This window comes from Pelecanus crispus, chromosome 11 (genome assembly GCF_030463565.1).
Source record: "Pelecanus crispus isolate bPelCri1 chromosome 11, bPelCri1.pri, whole genome shotgun sequence".
Lineage (NCBI taxonomy): Eukaryota > Metazoa > Chordata > Aves > Pelecaniformes > Pelecanidae > Pelecanus > Pelecanus crispus.
Genome location: NC_134653.1, coordinates 30,829,605 through 30,855,837, shown reverse-complemented (window position 1 = coordinate 30,855,837; position 26,233 = coordinate 30,829,605). Strand labels below are relative to the sequence as shown.

Below are 26,233 nucleotides of genomic sequence, written 5' to 3'. Positions count from 1 at the left end.
AGCTCTTCCCATGATTTTTGCTCGTGTACAACATGATGCCAGCTACATTCCTTTGTCACCAGCTTGACGTTACAGTCAATGTACAATCAGCAGCTATCAAAAAGTTCTGCCCAGCTGTCAGGAGGCCAGCTTCTGTTGGGAGACACTTGAAAGCAGCTCCATCCAAAATGCTACACGCAGCTGTTCAGACTGAGGCATTTTTATCAAAGGTTTTGGCTACACCACCACAAGAACATACTTAGGCAAATTGAGCAGAAACATACCTGGACCCATGCAGAAAACCACAGCGTGCATCTCCACACACAAAGAGACACCAGTACAGCTGAAGCGGTCTTCACCAAGCAACAGACAGAGTGCTCAATGATTCTGGCAATGTTAGAAAAGTCAAATTCTGCTCCAAACTACAAGGATTTACATTTCTTATATGAGGTTCCATCTCTGCAACAAATACCACTCCTCACTGACTCAGACTACCTGTCTTGGATGGGAGAAACATTCAGAAAATTGTTTCCAAGCAATCAGTGCCTGTTAATTCTCAAGGATCAGAACCCATAAGCGAGGGAACTAGAAAGCATTGGTTGATTTGCCATTATCATATTTTGTTGTTGTTGTTGATGGCTAAAAGTGCAAGGCAGGCATCTAATTCATAAAACCTATTCTGTAGTGTATGGAATCCACCGTGTGCTATGCCAGGTACACAATAAATACTAATCTTCTGGTTTTAGGCATCAAGAATACATTATTTTAATTACAGTTTATACTGAGTTGCATTCAGTTAGCTATTTGCTTGACACGGGACATTTTAAGCTGAATAGCTGACCATGCAAGCACAACAGACTTAAGAAAAACCCTTCCTCCTAAACTTCAAATGATATCTGGATCAAATGTCTCTCAATACAGAAGTAAAGTTTTTATGAAGTGTGAGCAAAGAGCAGCAGAGACACAATTTGCTTAGGTTCAACCCAAAAGTTCCCGCAGTTTGACACATGACATTGGCAGTGACAGTATGGTCAGCTTTCTATGCTTCAGGGTTGGGTTTTTTGTGAAAGAGATCTTGCTTGTATCATTCATTCTTTCAGCAGGTTTTCATGTCCCATCATTCCTGTGATCCAGAGTTTGACCTGGTGACACCTGGGGAATGAGATCCTCTCCCAACCATCTCCTGTCCCCATTCTCTGTGGCTGGACTCCTGTAAGCCACGACCTTTTGTTTCAATGGGCAAGAAGCAGGAAGCCACAGCGGCCAGCAGGCAACATCCACTGTAAACCAGCAGTGTTAAATAGACTGAAGATTCCAACATCACCTGAAGAAAAAAGGCAGAAAATACAAAATAGTACCCCTGAGCCTTATCACAGAAAGAAATACAAATACTAATGTAGTAGTACAAATTTTAATTATAGTATTGGAAAAAAATGTTTAGCATGCACTGCTGCATACTTTCTTTCCTCAATGATTACACATAGCTATTAAACACTGACAAAACAGTCTGGATTACAAGTTCCACAAGGTGCTGCTGCCCTTATGTATTAGACAGGACTTAAGCAAATCACAGGTTTTCTACCTAGCCACCTGCAGAGCCACTGCTTCTGACACAGTCTTCTGAGTCCTGTCCCTGCGAAGCCTGGCTCTCCCAACCTCCCTGTCTAGTTCTTTCCACATACCCTGAAGGTTTGTAGCCTCCAGAACCTCAGCCTGGGATCTCAAGAGAAAGGTGGCATTGCACCATGCACAGAAACTCCCTGCCTCTCACAAATCCCATCTCCAGGTGATGGCTTCCGAGGTGTCCTTACATCCATCCAGCAGCCTGCTTCTTGGTTATTTATCCCCCAACATATGGAGCTCTGGAGCAAGAGGTAAATTCAGAGATGAGCCTGAACTCTCCTCAAGGAACAGGTACAACAACTCTCCTTCAACACATCACGCAAAGATCGCCCTTGGTTTGGCCCTTAGAGCAGAAAAGCAGGTTCTCCATCACCTTCCTGTGCCTTCAGTCTCAGAAGGAGAAGGGATTTTACCTGTGCAATGAACGGGGTTATGAGGGCTCCCACTCTGGCCATTCCACTGCATGTTCCCAGGCCCAAAGCACGTGTGGCTGTCGGATAAACCTGTGAACAAAGCATCAGCCCATTAACACTAGTGGGAAGTTCTCTTCCCTCAGTCTCCTAAATCAATGGAAATTAAAATTAATAATTGGTACTACAGCAAGTTCTGTTAGACAATGACAATGAGATCATCAACTCATATCTGGGGTAAGGTCCATTGTGAAGAGGTCATAAAAATGACTTTCCCACCATGTTCTCACTCCCCTTAAACATTCTCATTACAAAAACAACCTCCTTACCTCAGGAGTGTAAACATAAGCAGCCTGAAATCCTCCTGAAATAAAAGCTCTTGCAATGAAGAGCAGCACAGTAAGAACATTTCTGTGAGAATAAAAAGGAGAGCAGTGTTTGGGATTGTTCTGTACAATCTGTTTGTTTAACTTGGAGGCAAGTGCAATAAAAATGCTAAATTTGTTAGAACAATTCCTTTTGTTTTTTAATGAACCCTTTGTATTTTTTCTGGACCTTTACTATAACAATGATGCCAAACAATCTGCATTCCCACAATCACATCAGTTTTCTAAGTGTTTTCATTCCAACTGACAGCTGTGGCCTGTTGAAATAAGCAGCAAATACCTCAGCTTATCTAAATAAGAAAAATATATTCCATGTTATGAATGGTGCTAACAAAAAAATGGCACACATGAGAAGGAAATGAGAGTGCAGCTTTCCTGTTTAAAAGACATAAACCTACGTACCACCTGGATATTTGCAACTTTATAAGGCTTCTTATTACAAGGTTTCCTTACTATAAGGTTTTGTACAGTGCCTGAAAAGGTTTAAATTCAGAGAGCTCTCCTCTGGCTGTTAGGTCATTTCCTTGTTCATCAGCCCCAAGGTACAGACATTGTTGCATGCATGTGGCGTGAAGGCCAGATGCAGTCAGAGGCAGACTCTCAGAGCTCAGCTGGAAATTCGGTACCATTAAGATTCAAGGGCAGAGCTGCCAACTGACTTGTTCTTTGGAAAATCTGCATGAAGGACAGATACTGAACAATACAAAAATGTGAACCCAAATTCTTTTAAAAATTGGGCCCATGTATCTACAATGCCAGCATCAAGCTCCACCAGCCAAACTGTATACAACTTCGAGGTTGTGCCAGTCTGTGTCTATTGCTCCTCACGTAATTGTGCCATAGCACTTTGACCACGGACAACCCATGACAAGTGAAGCAGTCCGAGCAGCTGAATGGGAGGCAGAGACTGGATTTGGTTGTGAAGCCCTGCCCTGGTAGAGTCAGCCTGGGGAAACACAGGTAATGAATGGCAGAGAGCAGTACATGAACCAGCTACTGAGGCTCATGACATCAGATCTGATTTAAAAGTTGTCCAATGGTTACCTCCTACTCAGACATAAGCTCTTATTTTCCCCTTTGGATTGTTCTGTCCGCAAGATTATAGTGAAGGATTTCTCCTCTCCTGCTTCTTTTAGTTTCCTTCCAAACTCTGGTGAGAAAACCTAACACCATCCTCAATTCCTTCTCCAGTCGAGCACGACCATCTCATGGCTTTTCAAACCACCACTTCCAGTTCTCCTGCCATAATCAAGAGAGAACATGGATGAATCAGATATACCAGTTGTTCACTGTATCTTACTTACCTTCCAACGCAGAGAAACAGCAGAAGACTGCAAAACGAGAAGACAAAAAAGGACAGGGCCATGGTTTTCTTGCGGCCTATCCGATCAATAATCCACAGTGTTACTAACACACCTGTAGAAGGAGACAAGTTGACTGTTGGGAATTGAGCAGAGGTGGAGGCTGCAGCAGCTGGCTTTTAACATAGGCTGGGTTATTTAGATTTGAAATTCTGTTGTCTCTTTCTTTAAAATACTTTGCTAGCAGAGGCATCAGGCAGGGGTGTAGAATGGATGGCCCCAGCCATGAAAACAGAAGCTCTGTGTCCCAGCTGGTGAGTCTTGCTCCATGTTCACAGCCCCACTGGTCCACACATCCACATGCCCACACACTCAGGGGCTACACGCTGACGAAGGAGTGAGCAATCAACTCCGACATCTGTTAACCACTGATTTCTGCAGTGGTTACCAACATGAATGTTAAAAATGCCTGCCTCGTGTCTCATTGGAATATCTTTTGTTCAACTTCTGACCATTGTTCCCTGCTAATCCTCCTACTGTTAGATTTAAGGACTCTTTAGAACTTCGTATTTTCTCTCCATTGCGTTATTTATATGCTGACATCAAATTATTTCTCACCTTCTCTTTAATAAAGGAAATAGATCAAGCTCTGTACGTCTCACAATGTTAAGTATTCCCTCTTATGCAACTTTCCAGATCCTTTTAAAAGCAGACGTACAGCAAGTCCGGGGATTATTCAAGCATTAGAGTTGCCAGTGTCGTATTCAGAGGCATCCCTGTTAGTATTTCTCACTCCTGCCTTGGTATGTCTCAGGATCAAATCAGTCCTTTCAGCTATAGCATTAGTCCAAGAGTACATATTCTCTTTTCTGTCCACTGTACACTGACATCCTCCCCAGAATGACTGTTATGCAGGGCAGTCCTCCCATTAGGTAGGGACTGTGCATATTTACCAGTCACAGACTTATAACTTTTCACCTATTAAATGGTTTCTCTTTGGGCATTTGTCCCTGAAACTATAATCTAGAACAATGAAAAACAACTTGACCACTGCCTCACAGTATCATTTCAAACAGATTAATACTGAGAGATCATCTTCTACACCTGAAGAAACAATGGCTATTGCATACTATCTTGCTTGTCCTGTGTCAAACTCTTCATTGAAATTCACTGAAACTGTCTGAAAATCATGACTGAGGCTGGACACGGAGCTTTAGGAAGCAAGTTCTCCACTGATTCACTATACCCATGGTCCTTTTAAAATAGTTCTGGAAAGTCATTTATGGATAAGCGTTCAAGTGATTCTGCCCCTTTGATTTAATTGTTACTCTTCCTCTGAATGCCTCATATGTTGCTTGGATAGAATCCACAGTCAGAGGGACCATTATAGCTTCACAAAGCAATTACTAGTGATTTTATCTGTAGTGATCACATGGGCAGTGAAGAGAGCTACAGCTACTGTGTGCACAGCATATATCAAGTAGTCCAAGCAAGGAGCTCCAGTGCTGCAGGAAATACATTGGCATTAGGCCAGAGAGAAGAGCCCATTTCATTGCTTGTACCAGAGTCCATTCCAATCACACTAAGCCACTGGCAGTGAAGAACTGGTGCTTCTTATTGCCACTTACCAGGGAATTCTGACAGGGTTGTCCAGAGCAGATCAGTGTAGTCTTCCTCTGTCAGATACTCACAGGTCAGGGTGCACTTTGCTTTAACTTCTTTCCTTCTACTGGATACTGTGGGAAGAAAAAGAAAAAAAACATACTTTAATATATTTTAAGTAAACTCTTCTCTGCTTACCTTCCTTTACTCCTGCTATGTCTTTATCACTTTTACTGCTGAAACTGATAGAAGGGATGTACTGAAAAGACCCTGCTGCACAGCAGGTATGTTCTACCTGGAAGATACAGCTGAAATGGAACAGTTTATAATCTTATTTGTGGCAGGACATCTTACCTCTGTAACCATCATTATCAGAATGAAAACTTACACTTCCTTATCAGCTGTACAGGCTTAGTTATTTTTCAGTCCAGGGCTCATGACAGTGAACAGAATTAACATTAATAATTCAGTTTCTCCCTACATAAATTAGGATACTAACACTTAATCTATACCTTGAGAAGACTGAATAATACCATGTCTTCGTGAAAACAAGTATTTTTAAAGGATGCATGCTCCTTTGTGGAGGCTAACCAGAGCTGAACCTCTCAAACAGCTAATACACTGTTGTACAAGCTTGGGATCTGTGTCTTCTCCCAATACTACCCATCCTTTTCCTATAATTTTCCAACTATCAGACAGTTTTCACTAATTACAAGTGTTCTGAATACAATCATGCCTCCCCTGGGGAATCAAACTTTGCAAGCCTCTTCTTAATGCAGTCAAAGCACTTTTTTTTTTTTAAACACAAAAATCTGCAGCAAAAAGGGTGACGGTTTCCCACCATTATCTATTTTCTCAGCAGGTCTTCACAACTCAAGAACCTGGGAGCTTCACAGCAGCAGCAGTTATCTCAGGCCTAATTAGGCTTGTCAAATCTGGAAACTTATATTTATTCAATCACTTCTTTCCTCAAGAACAGATACTTTTTCTAACAGGTCTCCCTTGAAGGTTGTCTTGCTGTTTTTCATTTTGGGCTCAGAGACACTGCAGGACCTCTCTGCATTGTGCAGGAGATAAGGAACAGTCTATCAGAAATGTTTAAAATAAGCAACCCTTTAAGTGGATGCCTTAAAATTCAGGCTGGCAGCCACAGTCCTTTCCAAACTAACAGCAGAAGGTGATCTAATAAAAGATATTCCATCATTTAACAGGGTACATTTAAAAAGAAAAGATGGACTAGTACTCACTGCTGCAGACATCTCCTGCTTGGAAGAACTCTGTAGTTAATAAAACTAACCCATAATATGAAAAAGCATTGGAAAACCTGCAAAGAAGAAAATGAGAGAGGAAGTCTCAGCTGATCAAACCTATAGTAAACAACATGAATCAAAATTGAAGCCACTGCATGAGGACTTCCACTAAGTGCTGCCTCAAAGCTATTTCCTATCAGCATTTAGAAAATGAAAGGGCAATTAGATTGAGAATGCTAGCGATTGGGTGGTTTAATAAATTACAAATCAATACAGGTTGGGGTTTTTTTTGAGGAGGAAGTTGCTGTATTTTAGTGATCCTGTAAAATACCTCCATTAAAAACCATTTAGAATTGTGCTGGCACTGAGCCATTTATATTTCCTCTTACCATATAAACCAGAGTAACAATGTGGTCCATCTAAAATGGGGCGTAAAAAGGTCCCTCATTTTTCCTCGGTCTTCCTGTTGAAAACAAGCGAAAGTCAGATGATCAGGGCACTCACTGGTCCTGGACTGGAGGATGGAGAGTGGCAAGGGATGATACAATACACAGTACTATGTACTATATCTCAGGATGACTGTTTGGTTTCAGCTGAGGGCTCTTCTGGTTGTAGGAGCCACACTGGAGCTGGATCCAAGTAAAGAATTCCTCTGCCAATGGGAATTCTCTAGGAGCATAACAATATCAAAACCAGTTCATGCACAGGGCACACTACTCCTCCACACGGAAGGTGAGGATCTGTCAGAACAAGGTGGGGCTGGAAAGAGGTAGAGCAAAACTTTGCCAATCCACAGGTGGCATATGATTCATGTGGCCCACAGCCAGCTCCCTTAAATTAAAGCAGCCCCTCAGGGCTTCTGGTCTAGGGTAAGGCACTGAGGAACTACAAGCAGCCCTCCTGCAAGCAGACCCCTTGTAAACTGTGTGGTTCTTAGAGAGAGAGTGGAGGGCTCAGCCCATAAACTTGTGGTTAAGGAAAAGTACTTTCCCACCCCACCCTGAAAACAAAACTATCCAAGACTTGGTGTTCCTGCACAGCCCATCAATATTACCATGACTGAACCAAGCATTTGTGAAATGCACAAGAGCTCAAATCCTCACTGATCCAGACCTTAAAAAGTCAAACCTCCATCTCTGATTAGTGAGACGCTGTCATTACCAACAGGCCCCTGCCTAGCTTTACAATTTTGCTCTTGTTCAAATCTACAGGCCTCCCTCTGCTGTCCTTCCTGCTGGCTAACTTTGTAACTTTCTTATAAAAGTCTGCTCTTTGTTCTGTAAATGCAGAGCTGCTTTATATGTTGACAGGGGTGCTGAAGTTGGCCATATAAAGCTGAAATGAAAAAAAAACCCAATGCAATTCATACAGTAATATGCAGCTTAGAAGTAACAGCCTGAATTACTCCACGCATTAGGACTGAATAGGAGCTTGCAGCTTTCCAACTCCAGAAAAATCAGGATTAGATTAAAAATGAAGTACAGCTAAGGGTCAAATTCCATCTTGTCTCATGAGTTCAGATCTGGGAATTCAGTTCGGAGTTCTTCATTAGCCTCAAGGTTTGATTTTCTTTAATATCAGGGTCTTAGAGTGAGGTCAAATAACATTAATGCCTACTTTAAAGGTCCTTTTCACTTTCAGGACATAAATAAAAATGAGAAACTAAGTCTTCTGCACTATGAAAGAAGTATATGTGATCATCTCTTACTTTTTTTAATTACTAGTTGAGACATTAAACCTAACATTGATTATTTGCTTATAAAAATACATATGGATGTAGCACAGTTTCATTGTATCCCACATTATTAATGTGCCTGTTACCTGTACATACCTGTCTGGAAATAATTAGTTTTCCCAAAGGCATTGGAGCTCCATTTTCCGTTGCTATCCGCTTTAAAGTGGCAATTGCTTTTTCTTGATTTCCAGATAATACATCATACCTGGCACTTTCTGGCAGCCACTAAAAGAGCAAAGCAGAGCACGTGCACCATGATGTCAAAAACACAGCAATAAACAAACTGGGGATTTTCTTTGTGGGCTTACAGTTGGAAATCTCAGTGACTCCAGCAGAATACTCACATAAGAAAGGATTACAGAACTAATCTTTAACAATTCAGAGACCCATCTTTCTGCCAAATGTCAAACTCCTCATTAAACTTTAAGAAACTGCAAAACCCCACTTTCACTGTCAAGTCAGAACTCCAGTCTGAAATCTTTCCCTTCTGTTATCTTGGTTTTATTCTTGAGAAATGTTAGGCATTTTTGCAGGTTCTTTACATTATACTTTCTCAGCAGGAAAGGCAAAGCATCCAGAGCAGATAACAAGATGCTCTAGGCATTCCGAAATTTGCATTTTTAAGCTCCTTTTAAAAACAAGCATGTTAGCACCTGTATAACTGGAGGTCCTTCTGAAAAACAACGTCAGCGACTAAGGAATAACAAGAGCTGCTAAACAATCTGACAAGGACATGTATCTTTGAGAAGACCGAGTGATTGGCAAATGTACTACCTAATAGTGCACTGAAGCTCAGGTTTAACTCATATACATCTTATTTTAGAATCTGACCTGTACTATGCAGATTTTACCCCTGATTTGGGTGGATTTTTTAAGTGGACAGTAATTATAAAAGCTATGATTTTGACAAAATAACTTAAAAATCTAAAGAGCAATCAGGGAAATAGCAACAGATTTTAATAAAATGTTGATTCCACTGAGATTAGTTGAAACATAGCCATTAAATTGGAGACGCTTCCAGGCCTGATTTGGTTTCACAAAATTCCAGCCCACCATTGTCCTCCAGCAATTACAGTCACATAAACACAGATCTCACTGGAATGTTTTTACTAGCACCCTGTTGAAACAACAGCATTTTTGTCATTATTTCAGATGTTTCAAAGAAGACACCAACAGAGAGCTCAAAACTGTCATGATTTCCTTCAATCAGGTTACAGAATCAGCTAGAGAAGTGCTAGATTGATGGAGCATACATTCGTCTTTGAAAGAATACCTACAAAACATAGGACAGCGAAGAGCAAAAGTGGGAGGGCAGAAAGAATGAGAAGCCACCGCCAGCCAAGAGTGGGCATCACCAACACTGCCAGAAGGACTTCAAACACAGTCCCAATGGCCCAAAAGACCTGCCAAAGGGAAAAGAAACAGTCACAAATGAGAATGAGTGCTCTTAAGGCCTCCTTCTTTGTAACATTCCAAGACGTGCTCTCTAGGGACAGCTGGAGAGAGAAATGCCAGAGACATTTCAAATATGCACCACTGTATGGAAACAAGTCCAGACTTTTTAAGGGGATTTGTTTAAATGTTGCAGAAGCTAAAATGTTCATTTCTGAAAACCTAGCATTGACTTTCTCCAGACACTCATGTTTAACTGTAGGTAGCTTCTCATAAGGAACAGACTCATCACATTGTGTTTCTTAGGCAAAATGACTATTAATGTATCTGTCAATAATGAGTATTATTCCCAGCTACCACCAGGAGATTTATGGCATTTGTTTTCCTTACCAAAACCAAGCTACCAAAGCCACAGAGTTTGGCCTGTAGATGAAAGAAGGAATTGATACCTTCTTAGCAAATAATGGAGCTGGCATCCTCTTGCATAATCCTACCCATGCAAGATTATTCTCCTTTAGATTAGTAATCCACTTAGCTCATTATTTAACACTCAGAATATATTTCTTACCCAGGGTTGCTCAGAGGCAGCCAAACTGTGGCAGAACAAGTGACACAGAAAGGAGTAATTCATCTACTGAACTCTATTTATGAAAGATTAATCAACTGAATGTAGGACTAGCCAGCAGATACCTTAGAAGACTGGCTTTGCATTGAGAAACTGTTTCAATTTGGTGAGGTTTTCCACAAGGATGCTCCTTCCAAACTGACTGACGCAGTCAAGTAATAGTACTGTTCTCTGACCCTTCACCCATCCATTAAAGGGCTGCAAATTTTGCCTTAAGGTATTTATAGAGCAAAATTCTGCTCTCTGTGACTTTGATACATTTGAATTGAATATGGGGAGCTGAATTTAGCCCTGCATTTACTGCATTTACTGAACAGTCAGTTCTCCGCTATCCATTACTGAGCTGTAGATTAAGTTCACCATGAAACTAGGTGACACGCAAACGGCCCCCCTTGTGTAACAGCAGGAACTTACGCAGCACTGGATGCAAGTTAATTTGCAAAAAGAAGGATACAAAGAGAGTGCTGTGTTACATGAATGCTTTATGCTGCTTTTGGACCTGAGTGTATGGGGTTAACCTCAGCTCCACACTAACTTGGACAATCAAGATTTGACGGCAGCTATGTGTGAGATTTCTAGTCAGTAAGATAGAATGGATGTAAGCAACAGCAGAATTTGTCCCTCTAGGGACCAGTATGCATAGTTACACTGCTCACCTCTATTAATAAAATGCATTTTGCTCTGGCTTTCATTGGAAGGAATTCAGCATATAAGGTTACCCTGTAAAGAATGAACATTGAGAAAAATGTCATGTTAGCACATTGAGAAAAATGCCACGTTAGCACAATGAGAGAGGTTCAAACATTTCATTTGCCTTTTATTAAAATTGCCAAACCCACAGTAGTAACGCAAAACCCTTCCTAGCCCTCAGAGTCAGCAAGACTGTGGACACTGGTTCAGACTCCCCTTTCGACATCAGAACAAAACCTCTTTAGTTCATCATTGCAATGGAGGACAGAATTTACTCTGTTTGTGTGATTTTGTAACCCTATAGTTGCTAGCTAAATGTAGTAGTTCTTGATGCACATGTTTTCACAACCCTGCTCTGGTCTGGGACAGGCGTTACGCCTGTTATTTTCAGTGTGGTCCATCAGCATTCAACACAAACTCTTGCTGGGTAAAGGATTTCTTCAGGGCTTTACAACTGGCTCAGAAAATTTCACATCAGTCTACTCTGCCAGGTTTCAATTCTCCAAGAGGTGAATACTTTCAAGGTCTGATCCTGTTACTGTTCTAAAATAATTTGCATTCTTTTATTGTGGGAATTCAAAACAAAATCATCTAACTCTGCAGAGTGTTTCATGACTGTGCCAAAGAGTAATGGTACAGCTTCTCTATGAGTATTTCCTGAGGATGAACGCAAGGGCCAGCAGCCAGTCAAGGCTCTCCCGTCTTCTTCAAACTGTCTGGTAAGACTTGTCATTCTTTGCTCCTACTCTGCATTCCATTGACTCATCCTATTTCTGCCTCTAAACTCCTTAGGCTTGCTTTGATGTTTGTGACAAAACTCTACTAACTTGACAAACGGTGGATTGATCTCCAAGTAGCTTCCCAGAACTCAGTTCATTGAAGTATGAAGTTGCACACAATATTATATTAAATCAGTGATTAAGAAGAGAAGGAAGGAAAAGTCAGGTAATGAAATGTAGAGCAGTCCCCTATACATTGCAGCAGAAAACAGGAGCTGATTAACGCTGTACAAAACTGTTTTCTTAAGAGAATAGTCCATAGCTTTGCAAGTCTGGATGTTGGCACTATGAATGAATAGTCATACTCAGTGTTAGATAATATCTGCCAGAAAATTCCCCGAGGAGGCCACAGCTTCTCAGGTGCAGCTCCTATATACGTATGGATAGAGGAATATCTGCTATAGTCAGTTAATTTATTATTTCTGGATGCTTTATTTTTAATAGCACTGTTCATATCTCTCTCATACCCATTATAGAATATACAATTATAAAGATACCCATGTCATTCCATTGAAATTCAGCCACTCAGAACCAAAGTTACATAGCCTACTTAAGGATATTAGAAAGGAGCTACTTTTCCTGCTTCGTACATATTTACTCCTCTGTCAAAGGAATCACTATTGTAGTTAGAACAAGGAACAGACTCAGCAGCAATGGAATCCACTCTGAGTTCTGTAACCGGCTCTTCTTTGTCTCTCATTAAGTCACGTAGCCTGTGTGCATTATCCACCCCTCTGTAAAATGTCACTAGCTGTAGCTGTAGCTGTTCCACTGGGGCTCTGTGGAACATCGTTAATACGTTTGCAGTACAAGGCATTATTAACTCTGATGCTTTGCCTTTGTTGTTCTCCTGCTGCATTCCAGTTATGCTCAGTTGCAAATGCATGGCAGAAACTGCCTCACTGTTGGTCAGTACACAGCGGACTAAGGACTTGCCTATTTTACATACACATTACGCTTTTGTGCAGCTTCTAAAGGTGGGCAGGAGAGTAGTAAAAGAAAATTAATAATACCGTAATGTGCCTTCTCAGCTCTGAATCTTTTAGCTGGGAATGGCAATAGAAAAGATGGGATATTGACTTGCCTTGTGAAGAAGTCTATGAGCCATCAATCAAAGTTAGACTCTGACTACTCCGAAATAGCACCTCCATGGGGCAAAATATCAATTATTAATAAGGATAAAAGACTACACAGAGAGAGAATGGCTATACTCTTCCCTTTACATTTATAATTAAAAGCCTAGAGCAGAGTTATTTATTCCAGGTGGAAAATTTAGAGATCCCCCTCTTCAGTGAATGGAATGACACAGTAATAGAGAAATATCCTGATGCTACCTTCTTATTAGAAATGTGTCTGAGCCATCTTCAGTGCTCCAGGTTTGGGCTATGTACTTTTGGAATTTCAGCCCAGGTTCAGACGTGAAAGTTCAGGCTCTGACTGAACAATAATCTGCAGTTTTACAATTAGGAGTCAGGGCTCAGCTCTTCCTCTAAATGCTAGTGTTTAGGTTATGACCTATCTTGCAACAAGACCATGTCGCACCTTATGGACTCTGCCAATACAATCTAGCAATGCAGTGTTTAGGCACAGCTACAAAATGCTGTCTGTGGTGTTTTACGCCCTTCTAGGTGGGCTCTTTGGGCCTCTCATTTTCACCATGGTTTACCTAAGGGAATGAGAGAAGCTTGAAAGGACTTAAGGCATATAATGTGTTACATTTAGGAACTCAGGTTGTTCACATAGAAGTCATTGTAAAACCGATTCACCTCAGTGATGTATCAGGTATCTTCAAAGCCTTCTCAGAGTTTAATATATTAGTTCCAAAATACTTAGGAAAAAATGGGTTTGGGACAACTGAACAGAGGCATGTCTTCAATTTGACATAAACATTTTTTAAAAAATAAATAGAAAAGAGAAAGTTTGGATTTGTGAATATTTACTTACGACTGAGGCACTCCTCCAATCCCAAACCCCACCAGGCCCCTCAGCACCAAGATCCAGCTATATACTGGTGCAAAACCACTGAGGATCCCATAATAGAGCGTCCACAACACACTGATCTTTAGGCCCTGTATTTAACAAACAAGCACAGAGAAAAGAAAGTCTCTGCTGTAACACAAATTACAAAATGTATAGTAGAGCTTCAACCTCCTTTAATAAGGGAGGTTAAATATGGCAGGTCAATTCTGGCTCTAGTTAATTCTGCTTCATACATGTGGACTATGACATTTGTGAACACCATGCACTGAAACATCCACACTGTAGAAATATTAGAATATATTCTAGTAGGAGCTGAAGACTTACTGTTTTTCTCCCATACTGGTCTGAAATGTTTCCCCAGAGGCTGGAGCTGGACATCATTCCCACAAACACCACCTGTGAAACACCAGGAAAAAATTTTCCCCTTAACAAGACGACAAGTGAAAATTTCCATATGACAGCAAAGAGAACACAGCTTCACAGTGAAACTAGAAAATTTCAGCCCTAACAATAGAGCAAAATGTCCAGGTGTCCTGGGTATAGTTCCTTTGCAGTCGAGACTATTAAAGATAATTACTCATATAGAGGGATTTTTGAAAAGTCACTCAGCATTAACCTAACTTCACTTCCATTGACTTGAAAGGGAATTTGCTATTGCCCAGGAATGGGGATGGGTGTCAGCAGACTGTTCAAGCATAGGTCTCTCAGCCTTTTCCAGTGGTGGGCCCATTTTCAGTAGCTGCCTCGCTTTTGTTCAGGTCAGGAATCTAAACACAACATAACTAAACTGAATCTCTGCCAGGCTACTTGTCCTCACCTCACCCTTATCTCACCTGTTAATTTGTGAACTACCGAATTAGACCAGTGCTGAATATTTCTGAGCTTTTGATAAATGGAAGAAAATGAATTATAAGAAATGACTGGAGAGCACAGTTTGCCACTAAATGGAAATCATTACCTTGTTTCTGGGTTGGGTTTCTTTTTGCTGAAGTGTTTTCATAACCCACAAAAAAAATCTTTCATCTGCTTCACAGCAAGCAACTCACTGAGAGTTTCATTAGCATTACTGAGGGGACAGGCAAGTGGAGACAGGAGCAAGTGCCTGGGTTGGAGAGGGGAAGCAACTAGGCACCCATCAAGTCAGCTTTGCAATTAAAAGATCCATCCAGTGACAAACCAGTCTGACACTAGAACATGCACTCTGGTATTATACACATTGTGAGTCCAGCCATGGAAGATGCTGAGTTCTCCAGTTCCAATGAACATATTCATGAATAAAAGCTGATCAGTGTTGCTTGCGGTCTGCAAGATAGAGCTGTTCTAGGAGCCCAGTGCTGATGCAGTACTTCTCAGCCAGCTCACCTCCAGTCTCCTATTGCCATTCTCAGCAGGTTGTCTCAGATTTGAATGGAGATAAAATTAGATCTTACAACTTTAGAAAAGTCTGAAAAAAGAGGTGCCAAAGAAAATATATTGTACCCTTTTCAGAGGTGACACCAAAAAGTATAGTTTATTCTGTAGATGGAGAGAGAAATGAAATCCGGCTCAGTGAAGGTAATGGCAAAACCCAAGCATGTTTCCCCCTTTGGCTCATTAAAACCATAGGAATTTTGTCTGAGAAAGAAGTGCATACTCAAACAGTAAGTGGGGTAAGAAGCAGTTCTGTTTGTCAAAGCTTTTGCCTCATGTCCACTGACCCCTTCTCCTAATTTTGCTCACCAAGAATAAAGTTGTGCTGAGCTGAAAGGAGGAACAAGACCCTCCTTCAGATGGGCTGGCTGCATTCAGGTATGGGAAAGGATCTTAACTGATTTAAATCTACTGAGCATTTTGACCAATTTACACAACACCACAAATGGCATCAAAAGCTAAAGGAAAAAGAAAGGTAGGAGTTAAAGTGCATGCCATACAACAGTGGCATATTGTGAAAGAAGGGTCCCAAAACTAGTTTTCTTATCCCTAAAGGCATTGCATGTTTCCAGCATCACAGCACCATACTTAGAGGTAGTATTATAAGAGCTCTGCTTGCAAAGATCACTGGATGATCCACCTCGAAAAGCGATTACTTGCTCTCTCTCACAGCTCCCAGTCAGTCTATGTACAAGTGAGATTAAAGGTGGTGAGAGAGAAAGATTTTCAAGAAAGGTAGTAAAAACTTACCAATCCTTTTTTTTCCAATTAATCAAATGGTTCAAATTTTAGGATGTGTTAATTCATATATTTTCCTGGAAATTACACAAAACATTGAACCCAAAACTTGCAAAATTTCCTCAGTTCTCACTGAGTTTCATTTCTTCAAGCTCTGGCTTTCAAAAAAGGCTCCTATATTCTTCCGAGCCAAAGGCAATCTGCTAAGGCCATGAACAGATTTAACTTTGGGATATAAAGCATAATGTCTGAAAAACAATGAGTGTAAAAACCTTACAGAATACAGGAGCTGTCAGTTATTTTTCCTACCGATGTGAGCAATGCAACCTGCCAGCTTGGTAATCGCCACTCACAATGAAGCTGAGGAGCTAGGATACTTAAAATCATCATTTCCATAGCATCTGCCATCTAGAAGGGTAAAAAAGAAACAAAAATAAATAACTGCCTGAAAATTAGATTGACATAGCAGTCAATAATATACCTTCTCGAAATTAACCTTGTTTCTGCTGGTGCCATTCCCACTCTATAGGTGAAACAAAACAGTTATGTTTGGAAGGCACAGCGGATGTACACAGTGTAGAGAAAAAAAGCAACAGGTGCACTTTTAAACTAATTTCTGATTGTCATAACGTTTAGTAACACTGGCAGAGAGGATTCAAAGAGCCAAATCAAAAGTTATCAGTGGGTGATTTCGAGGAGGCTTGTCTGGTCGGTCATCTAGGTTCATTCACTTCCATATTGCATATTACAGGGATGAGCTTTCAACTCCTTTACACACAGATTCAGTCAAAACTGTTTATTACTTTATAACTTACTCCCTTTCACCCTTATACGCTACTTCTGGATTTGTATCAAATATATTGATAGATCACCTGTAGACAAAATTCTGCTACTGATTTAGGATCTAAACCATGGCAGATTGTAACCTCATATATAGACAATAGCTGGTAAATAAAAGCTCCAGATATCATTACCCTAAAATATACCACAGTAGGTGTAAATTATACTGCTTCAGAAACAGCAGAAAAGTGAAAATAAAATTTGTCATTCTGGTTTTGATATCAAGGTTAAAACTAGAAGTACTGGGTTGCTGTTCACCTGAAACCGAGATTACAGTAATACTGACTAATACAGAAAACAGAGATTGTAGTTAATGGGATGAATGTGGTAAAATCACTGCATGAAAACTGAGATCTGCTTCTGTAGGAATAGCCTAGCACCCTTTCCATCTGAAATAAGCATTTGAAGTAGAGTGTCAAAATGATTTTGCAAACCCTGATTTATAAGAAATTCAGAGACAGAGAAATCAATAGTTATTCATTCCCCCCCCAAAAAAAGTTTGAGTCCAGCTGTCATTTTAGAATTTCGAGTAAAATTCCTTCTTTATTGTATAATTATCTGTTTAGAGACTTTTTGTTGACAGAGAATGGCTACATTATTTGAAATCACTGACTTTCTCTAACTGATGATCATGCAATTGACCTTGATAACAATTACTTGCCCATGCTAATCCAGTAATAACAGACAGCTTCCACTGGAACTTTCCAAATCCAATGGCTTCCACCGCATCTTCCACCATGAAAGTATCTAGAAAGAAAACAATTCTACTGCAGAAGTGTATTCCTTTCCTAGCAAGAGCCATTCCTTGAGACAGAATTTACTGTGAATGCAATTACTTATTAACTGGGTAATCTACTGAGATCTAAAATATACAACAGAAAGCTACTTAGCTTTTATACAGTTCCTACTCAGGAAAAACTCAACGTTCTTCAGGAATTGTGCTGAAGTCAAAATAATTCTAAATATTCCTAGAATATTTTATTCACACAGAAATAAATCAGCATAGCACCAATGACTCCAGCACATGTTCAGCCTATTACTCCTGGAAGTGACTCCACCAGCCACTGAACTGCAGCTTCCTCTGGTGAGAAGTACATGAGCTGTTCAACAGCACACAGCAATATTATGCAAGTGATGGAAAGTGCAGAAGAATATTTTATTGCATGGAGAGTCAAACTGTAATTATTTGAATCAAGAATTTGTCCAAGACACGTATATCTTAAAACATACTTTTGTTAAAAATGCTGGTGGTTCTTGTTTTCCACACATTGTCATGACCTCATTATTTTGTTCTATCTCAAGAAGCTGAGATATCTCAAATTCCTTTGCTCAAGTGCAAAATGAAATACACAACAAAAACACATTTTGATATTCAAGTTGTTTAAATCAATTTAAGTCTCAAAGTTTTAACACTTCCAGCTGTTTAAAAAGTACATTCGCCACAGAAAAGCTTTATCTAGCTAAGAGTTGGACATCCTCACAAAGCAAAAGACAAAAACACAAACCAAAAAGAAATTGAATAAAATCTAACTGATAAAACAAAGCAGAGACATCATTAAGACCTCAGTTTGTGACTTCAACCCAGGCATTTGATGTGATGGCACTGAAGATCAGCATATTGGGTTGTTGCATCACTTGCACTTTTTTGGGTGATGTGCCAACTGAAATTCTACATATAGCTGCAGACTTGCACCGATGCACTGAGTCTTGAGAAACTGAGCTCGCTCCATGGTATTCTGGCTTCCTATTGCATCAATATGTTAATAAGTCCCTGGGAAAACAGTCATCCTACAAAATTTTAGTATGCCTTGTGCTAAGACAAAAACAACACTTCTCATATCTTCTAAATTGGTGTTGCCTTCAGGGCAGTCAGCACTTCTCTGCTAGGCAAAAAGCAGAGGCTGGGATGTACATTCATTCTGTCCCTCTTGTCCTTTAGGCAAGGAGGAGACAGGAACACTGCAGAGGCTTCATGCTCAGCCTTGAAGGTGAGCCATGTGTAACTGCTCCAGTAAACTTGGTGATGCTTTAGGAGCACTGATCAGTTCTAAAGGAAACTAAGTCAAACCTCCTGTGTGAAATAGGTGGTGACAACTGGATACACAACTGCTTAAAAGGTGCTATTACTGGTAATATAAAAACAAACACATAAAGCATCCCTCAGAGAACAAGGTAGCTAAATCATGATTTTCAGGTGTAATGTAACTTGCCTGTGTTATCGTCTCCTGTTTTTATCTGGGGATCCTTAACTTCTCTAAACCAAATGTATTCAGCCCGGTTGCAACATGACTGAAATGAAGAGGCCACACCTTTCTCCTTACAGGAAAACAAGAAACCTACTCACCATCAGTTGGGTTGGCAAATTCTTTTGGCACTGCAGCTCCATCCTCTAGCTCAATAGGCTCTAGCTCTGTCCGAACACCCTCAATCTGAATTTCATGTTCTCCTGAAATGACATCCTCTTCTGACCTTGAACTTTCCCCAGTGCGACGAAACTTGACCACCCTAAGAATACAGAAACAAGGATTAATACTTTGGTGGGTCTTTTCCAGGTTGAAGCTATGTTTGGTTAGTCCTGAAGCCCTATTTGGTCAAACAGCAGCCAGGTTTCTCCCCACCCTCCTGTATCCATTTCACATTGACAGAGAACGCTGTGACTTTTATTTGGATCTGCTTTTAGATACGGTATCCTGTTGGTTGCTACTGGCTTTGGAAAAACTGCAGAGGTATATTGCTATGTGACATAATCGTCAGTTTTGTGCAAAGAGGATGTTATCATGCTAACATATAAAGTTATGAAAACATACAGATTATATAAATATGATTAAATGATACATATTTAATGATAACCATGTTTTGTGTACCTAGACTTTTATTGCAAATTAGACATAGCTGTGTCATTGAATTTCAAGTGTTTTGTCCTTGTAGGAAGAACCCAAATTCAATTTTCCACATTGTTTAAATAAGAGCAATTTGTGTCTTAGGAGAAGCAGAACTCCTGAAATTTGTCAGATTTTTAAACATTACTTAGTGAAGTAGGATCCATAAGATAATTCAGTGAATTGACTGACTTTTTTGCATTATGGTGATGCTTCTGTGCCTATAAATATGATTGCTTTCATCTCTTGTCTTAAACTGAAGTCTTTAATATTATGCAATTAATTAAATACCTGTATTTTAAGAAACTATTGGCTTTCCAATACTTGGTTCTTCTCTGCATTTTTAATCTTTAAGGTAATGAGGTGGGACAGAATAAGAAAGCGAATCAAAGGATACTTCTTTTTTCATTAAGTTCAAGTCCAGACTGAAGAGTGTACCTGGCTGCCAGTTACAGCCCTGGCATATGAGATGATGATTGTCACGTGAGTGTCATGCTCACAGCTCTCTGTATTTTATACAATTTCTGGCACTATCTGAAAGATTATCATCTAATCCCTGCAGCAAGGCCACAAAGACAATAAGACATGAAAACAGAACTTTGTTAAATTGACACACCTTTCATGTTTTGGTTAGAGTGATTTTGTGCAATGGTTCATGTATATAGAGGAGGTCCATTTTCCATCAGTTAAGTTTCCTGTGACCAAACAAAGATTTTGAAACAGATCCACCATATTTAATGTAACCGATTCCTCAAGCTTCCTTCACTTTACCTGCCACATCAGTGTAACTTTTTCACCTTGGCAACTGACAACTTCTTGGACTTCAGTTAAATAGTTTTTTGGAAATAGATTAAATTAGTCTTGCTACTACCTCTTCTGACTTCCAATACCTGAACATTTTAATTCTACAATAAAGATTAGCAGAGTGCCTCTCGAACTTCTGTGTAATCCTCTGGTTTAAGGGCCAGCAAAACTAAACTATCAGTATCCTTGCCAACTGCAGCTGCAGGCAACTGACATGCATGTATGACATTTCTAAAGGTGATCTGAAAGACTTTTCACATTTGGCAAGACCTTAACTCTTACTTTCTCTTACAAGTGCTGATGACACAATCAATATTTAATATAAGGGCAAAGTGATGGGCAATCTACAAAACTCCTGTAAATGGGGTTTTGGTGGACAAGAGGATGAAGGAACAAACATCTCGGTTACCCACAGGTTTGTTTTACTAAGAGAGGAGTCCTGGCCATGACCAGCCATTCAGTCCAGTTTAGGATTACACTGTGGTAGAAGCATAAAGCAGAGGGATACAGAAGTTGGCTGGGGTTCCCCCCCCCCCCCCCCCCCCCAGTCCTGGCACATATCTTATTTCCCTGACCACATCCCATCTGGGGAATTGCACATATTCCCTAATGATATTCTGGAAGTAACCTGGAGATAGAGAGAAGTACAGTGACCATTTTGTGAGGTTATCACTCATCTTTAGAACAGCCTGCTTTGCACACTGTTGAGATGTTTTGGGATTATTTTTTCAGGTAAACAGGGCATTCCAAGATCTGCAAGGGGCAAATATTCCTTGCACTACTTTAGTAATGCTCTCATCATCTGCAGCAGGAAACTGAAAGCTTTTCTCTGGCCTTTATGTCTTGGCAGACAAACAAGAGAGTCACAAATTTTGTTTTCTAAGATAACATTTGAAGATCCTAAACATAAGAACATGAAAAAAAAACCCAGGCGTCTTTGAAATGAACAAGAAAACTACATTGACTGCAGTGAAACAAGGGGTTATCTCACATTCTGATTTGGGGTATGCAGAGTGTCCTTCACTCAGTTGTAAGAAAAGACAAACAAAACAATGAAACTCATCTGAATTCAAGTTCATATTTAGTTCCATTGAGAAGCTCAATTTTAAATTCTCTTAATCTGATTGGTTTTTTTTAACCTCAGTAGAACTATCTTGGTTTGAATTTTCTTTTGCCCTGACCCTACGGGATGAACACAAGTAATTATTACTGTTAAAATTGTCACTGAAGATATAATCCTCATATGACCTACATAATCCATACTCTCAGCAAACAAACACTGAAATTTGTATGCCCATGAGATGACTTTTTTATTACAAAGGGCAATTAATATCAAAGTACCCTTCATATCTTATTTGCAACAGCTTTACAAGCACCTGGTTTAACTCTACAGGAAGTAAACTTTTATATTTGGGTTTTTTTTTTAATTTTAAAGTTACTATAACTTCAGCAGCCTCAAGGCCTGGTGCAAAGTTCATTGAAGTATACGGACACCTTTTCCCCAGATTTCAGGAGGTCTAAAGTGCCATTACTCCATGGGTTTATAACTGAAAATCATCCATAGAACCTATGCTGGTAACTGTTCAGTGTCCTAGTAAACCACAGGCAAAATAAACATGCCAAAAAAACCTTCCTGACTTTGAAGTACCTGATCACAAAACCCCTGTATTACTGTTTCTTATTTTGTAGTAGTTGTTGAAGTAGACTTTCAGAACTGTCCATTTTGGAGATGATGGTTCCAGATACTACACAAAGGCAGTGACTGATCTCAAAATTGTAAATACTTCAATAGCAATCTGAGTAGAGAGCTATCTGGCCACATTCCTCATCACAGGAAATAAAAAAATATGTTTATCACTTAGGAACCTATGAAACAAATTGACACAAATGAAGAAGAAAACACACAGTGAAATTTCCTGTTCCATACTTGCAAAATTCTTCACAGCTGAGACATCTCAGAGAGCTGCATTTGTTTGCAAGATCTCACAGCACTGAATAAGTCTAATTACACCTACATTGAAAGGTACTTTAGAATATTTTTCTGTGTTGGGTTTTTTTTTTTAAAAAAGATTGGGGAAAATGGCCTAATGAAATCATGTCTTATTCTTTTTACTGACAAGCTGAATGCATCTGAACTAAGTATTTAAAGATAACTGGAGTTCATGTCCATTTTCCCAACTTATTAGAAATGTTATGGGACAGTTTGCTCTGTCATTGACATGAGCTCATTAATATTTAAAATCAACTTTAAGCATTTATTCCCTGCCTTACAGAGTCAATGATTTATAAATAGGAATGTGTTTCAAAGCACCTGCTAATGGAGCATTAGGAGAAATGCACTTGTTTTTAAAGGAAACATTTAGCATTTATGAAAAGGAAAGGAAATACCAGTATTAAAAGGCAGCAATGCTTTTATCACCTTTTTGCACAGACCCAGCAACCACATCCCAACAGCAAGGGGTTCCTCACAAATAACAGTATTTTCCTTGTGCAGCAATGTTTGCTTCTCCAAAACATACAGCTAGCAAATATCAATGATACTCACTGCAAACACACCTTTGCAAAAAAGGTTCTGATCTGCAATCAGTTCACGGCATGAAGGAGGAAGCCGAGGAAGATGCCCTCCCTAGCACAATGTTATTTACAGATGCAATCCACCTTGCAAATGCAATAGTAACGTTTCCTCCCCAAAAATCTTTCGGCACTTCCACGGTTTTATTCCACCCCTCCTTATTTCTACCACCATCAAGTTCACGCGAAAAATAAAAATTGAGTGAATTTATGTAACAAATGGATCCCTGCATGCCCCCAGGATGCTGAACCCAGGCAGGTATACAGGGAAAACGGCCTGCTTCCCGGGGCCTAAGACACTTCCTAGAAATAATTCCCTTAAAAATCACCAGGATTCACAATATCCCTGCAGCCCGTTTAGAAGAAATCCTGCGCATCCCCGCTCCCCTATCGGTGCTACTCACGGCAGCTGTCTCAGCTGGAATAAATCATCCTCCATTGCCGGGCTGCGTCTGGAGGAGCTGCTCTCATCGCTCTCGCATGGCGGGGATGGCTGGAGCTGCGGGCAGGCAGGCGCGGCCGGCTGGACAGCTCCGGCGGCGGCCGGCAGCCCGCACCGAGCGGCTCGGCTCGGCACGGCACGGCTCGGCTCGGCTCGGCACGGCTCGGCACGGCGGGGCGGGCGGAGGCGGCGGGGCGGCCGCGGCCCGGCGTCCAGCGGCTCCCTCCCCTTCCCGTCCCCGCTCCGGGGGTGCCACCCGCCAGCCTGGCCAGGACCGGGGCTCGGCTCCCCTGTCACCGCCGGTCCTCGTCCCCTCGGGGATCAGTGGCAGATGACCGCTCCATCGGCAGGGTGCACTCCCGGGGAGTATCACAGACTGGGAGAAAATGAAGCGGACGGGATGGAGACATCCAGAAGGAAAGCCAAGCCAAGTTGGTTTAGATGCCTCTGCTCCCAGCAGGACAGCGAAGGGGCTTCTGGGGAACACGACGCCAGCCCGGGCGGCAGAACCGCTGAATTTTGGCGAGGGGCTTCGCAGAAAATTATATTATTACAGTGAACGCTTCGGGAACCCAAGGACAGTTCCCATACGTGATCCCTTGTAGCGACCTGGGAGGCCTTCCGAGCGTGCACTCCTAGATGGAGAATGAGATTAGTTTGTAAAAACCTCAATTACTTACCTGAAAAGATATACTGTCACCCTGGCACATTCATCCCTGTAGGCCTTCTCCTTCAATTGGAAGAGACAGTTTATTTGTGCATAAGCCTGCATTTACAGAAGAATCCTTTGCAGAGAAAGGCCTGCAGGAGAAAACAAAGAGGAAATATATGCTAGGAAGATGACTAGGAGACATTTGACGTGATTAAATTTTAAAGTACCTTTGACAAATTGGAAAGATGGCCTGAAATCAACAAGATGACATCAAATGAAGACAGGTGAAAAGCACTACAGTGAGGAAGAAGAATTAAGTTGTACAAATTCAGGTCAGGGAACAACGGATGATGCAAGAGGCTTAGGCTTAGCTATGACAAACCAGACATGCTTCAGTTTGCGAATGGGAGTTGTTCAACTATCACACAGACTTAGTTTGTGACACTAAATATTGAAAATGTTGGCAGGTTTTAGTATTTATAAGAAAGGACTTGCAGCTGACCTAGCTAGGGTTTCAGCTTCCTTAAAAATAGTGAGAATAATTGTTTAATGAAGTATTTGTAGCTAGGAGTGGAATCCAGATGCCTACATGTAGACATTGGCTCCATTTTAGGTAACTGTGTATCTCCTTGGCCTCCAGCTGTGGATTTTACACAGCACTGTATGGTAGATCACACAGGACCATGTGGATATCTCAGGCACCTTCAGGCTCTCTCACATGGATCAAGATGCCTGTGCTTAGGCAACTGAACACTACCCTAGAAGTGTGATAAAAAACAATTTTAATTGCATGAAATGCATGCATGTTCTGTAATATATTCTCAAAAGCATTAAAAAAAAGGCTTTTTCAGAGAACAAGTTTTGAGAACTTGTTGAGGATGTATTTGGTATCTCCCTCTGCCTTCCATTATCAGCTCTGTTGCCATTTTCTGCTTATCCTTCACAGACACACAGATTTCCGTAAACAACACAACTCTTCACTCATGCAACCTTTTACTTGTCTTTGAATTGGGTGGTGACACGTTCGGGCTGAAGAATGGCATTGTTCCAGCTATTTGTTACCACAAAGGAGCTCAGTAGTTTACCTGGAATGAAAGGCAGCCTGGCCCATCGCAATTAAAAAACGAAGGCCTCGGTAGATAAAACTGGTCTACCAACACCTTCCTGATTTGCAAGTTTTATGTTTCCTCTTTAGAAAATGTGGGTTAAAGAAACCATAGTTCAATGTTTTCCATGATCCAAGAAGTCTGTTCTGTTTCACAGGTAAAATACTGTAGGTAAAGTCAGCACGATGGGAGGAGTTGCTGAACTGAAACTTCCAGAGGAAAGCAGTCATCGCGGGCCTTTATCAGAGCAGTCGCAGCAGAGCAGCCTGACTGAATTGCAGGATGAGATTTCTCCACAAAACATGAGTTCACAGAGACTCTGGGTTGCTTCTCCCCATAAAACTTGCTAGAAAATGGCATGTTTCAAGCAGACTTTTAGCTTATACGTTCATTGCATAAGCAACAACTTTCTTTTCAGAATACAGCAGCTAAATTACTTTTTTACTAAATAAGGTCCGGTAAGTTAAGGGTGTGAGATTTGGCCCCTAAGCATGCTGGTTCTTTTGTCTCACATATTTAACTTGCGTGAGACAGCCATGAGAACGGTAGATTGCACACTTACACTGCAGCTGTCAGGACTTTTATTTCTTCACATCCTTCTCTTCTGTCTGTCGCTCCCCTGTTCCTCTCAGCCCCTTGCTGTCTCCTCTCCTACTCTCCAGACTGCTTTCCTCTTACAAACAGCCTCCTGGCGCACCTGGAGCAATGTCAGGTGAACAAGGACTTGGCCAGAAAGACACACAGGGTGTAGCAGACACTTCACTAACAAAGGTCGTTAGGATTAATCTGGGGAGGTGTGAAGAGGGAGACTGTTACCTGCCAGGCCCACAGACACGATCAGCAGCTGCCATCTCGAGGTGCTCTCAAAAGCTGCATGTGTCAGTCATTCTGCCTGCAAGCGCTCCCGAATGCCTCCTCTCCTGGCACTGATGTGAAATACTTCTTTCTCTAAACGATCCCCAAAACGCATCAGTGAAAAACAGCACTAGGTGGAGAGCAAACAGAGCGAGGCCCTCAAATACCAGGTACAGAGGGAGAG

At 40.9% G+C, this 26,233-nt stretch overlaps 1 protein-coding gene across 1 annotated transcript; it reads right to left on the bottom strand.

Annotated features, from left to right (window-relative positions):
* Nucleotides 1–977: 977 nt before the first annotated feature.
* On the bottom strand, nt 978–23,451 carry SVOP (SV2 related protein). Its single transcript, XM_009482172.2, has 16 exons — nt 23,399–23,451; nt 19,085–19,245; nt 17,402–17,487; nt 16,210–16,308; nt 14,077–14,148; nt 13,717–13,841; nt 10,960–11,023; nt 9,564–9,689; nt 8,383–8,511; nt 6,941–7,014; nt 6,549–6,625; nt 5,328–5,435; nt 3,703–3,814; nt 2,342–2,423; nt 2,016–2,105; nt 978–1,303 (listed from the first exon to the last, which is right to left on the bottom strand). The coding sequence occupies exons 1-16, from the start codon at nt 23,431–23,433 to the stop codon at nt 1,097–1,099; spliced, it is 1,647 nt and encodes a 548-aa protein (XP_009480447.1). The 5' UTR covers nt 23,434–23,451; the 3' UTR covers nt 978–1,096.
* Nucleotides 23,452–26,233: the final 2,782 nt, after the last annotated feature.

Bases quoted from the DNA above. Each gene is read 5' to 3' on its own strand.
- SVOP (XM_009482172.2), bottom strand. From the start codon at position 23,433: ATGGAGGATGATTTATTCCAGCTGAGACAGCTGCC. The intron at 17,488-19,084 runs GTGAGTAGGTTT...TTTTCTTTCTAG, and splicing joins ATTTGCCAACCCAACTGATG to ATACTTTCATGGTGGAAGAT. The intron at 9,690-10,959 runs GTGAGCAGTGTA...TCCCTTTGGCAG, and splicing joins AATGCATTTTATTAATAGAG to GTCTTTTGGGCCATTGGGAC.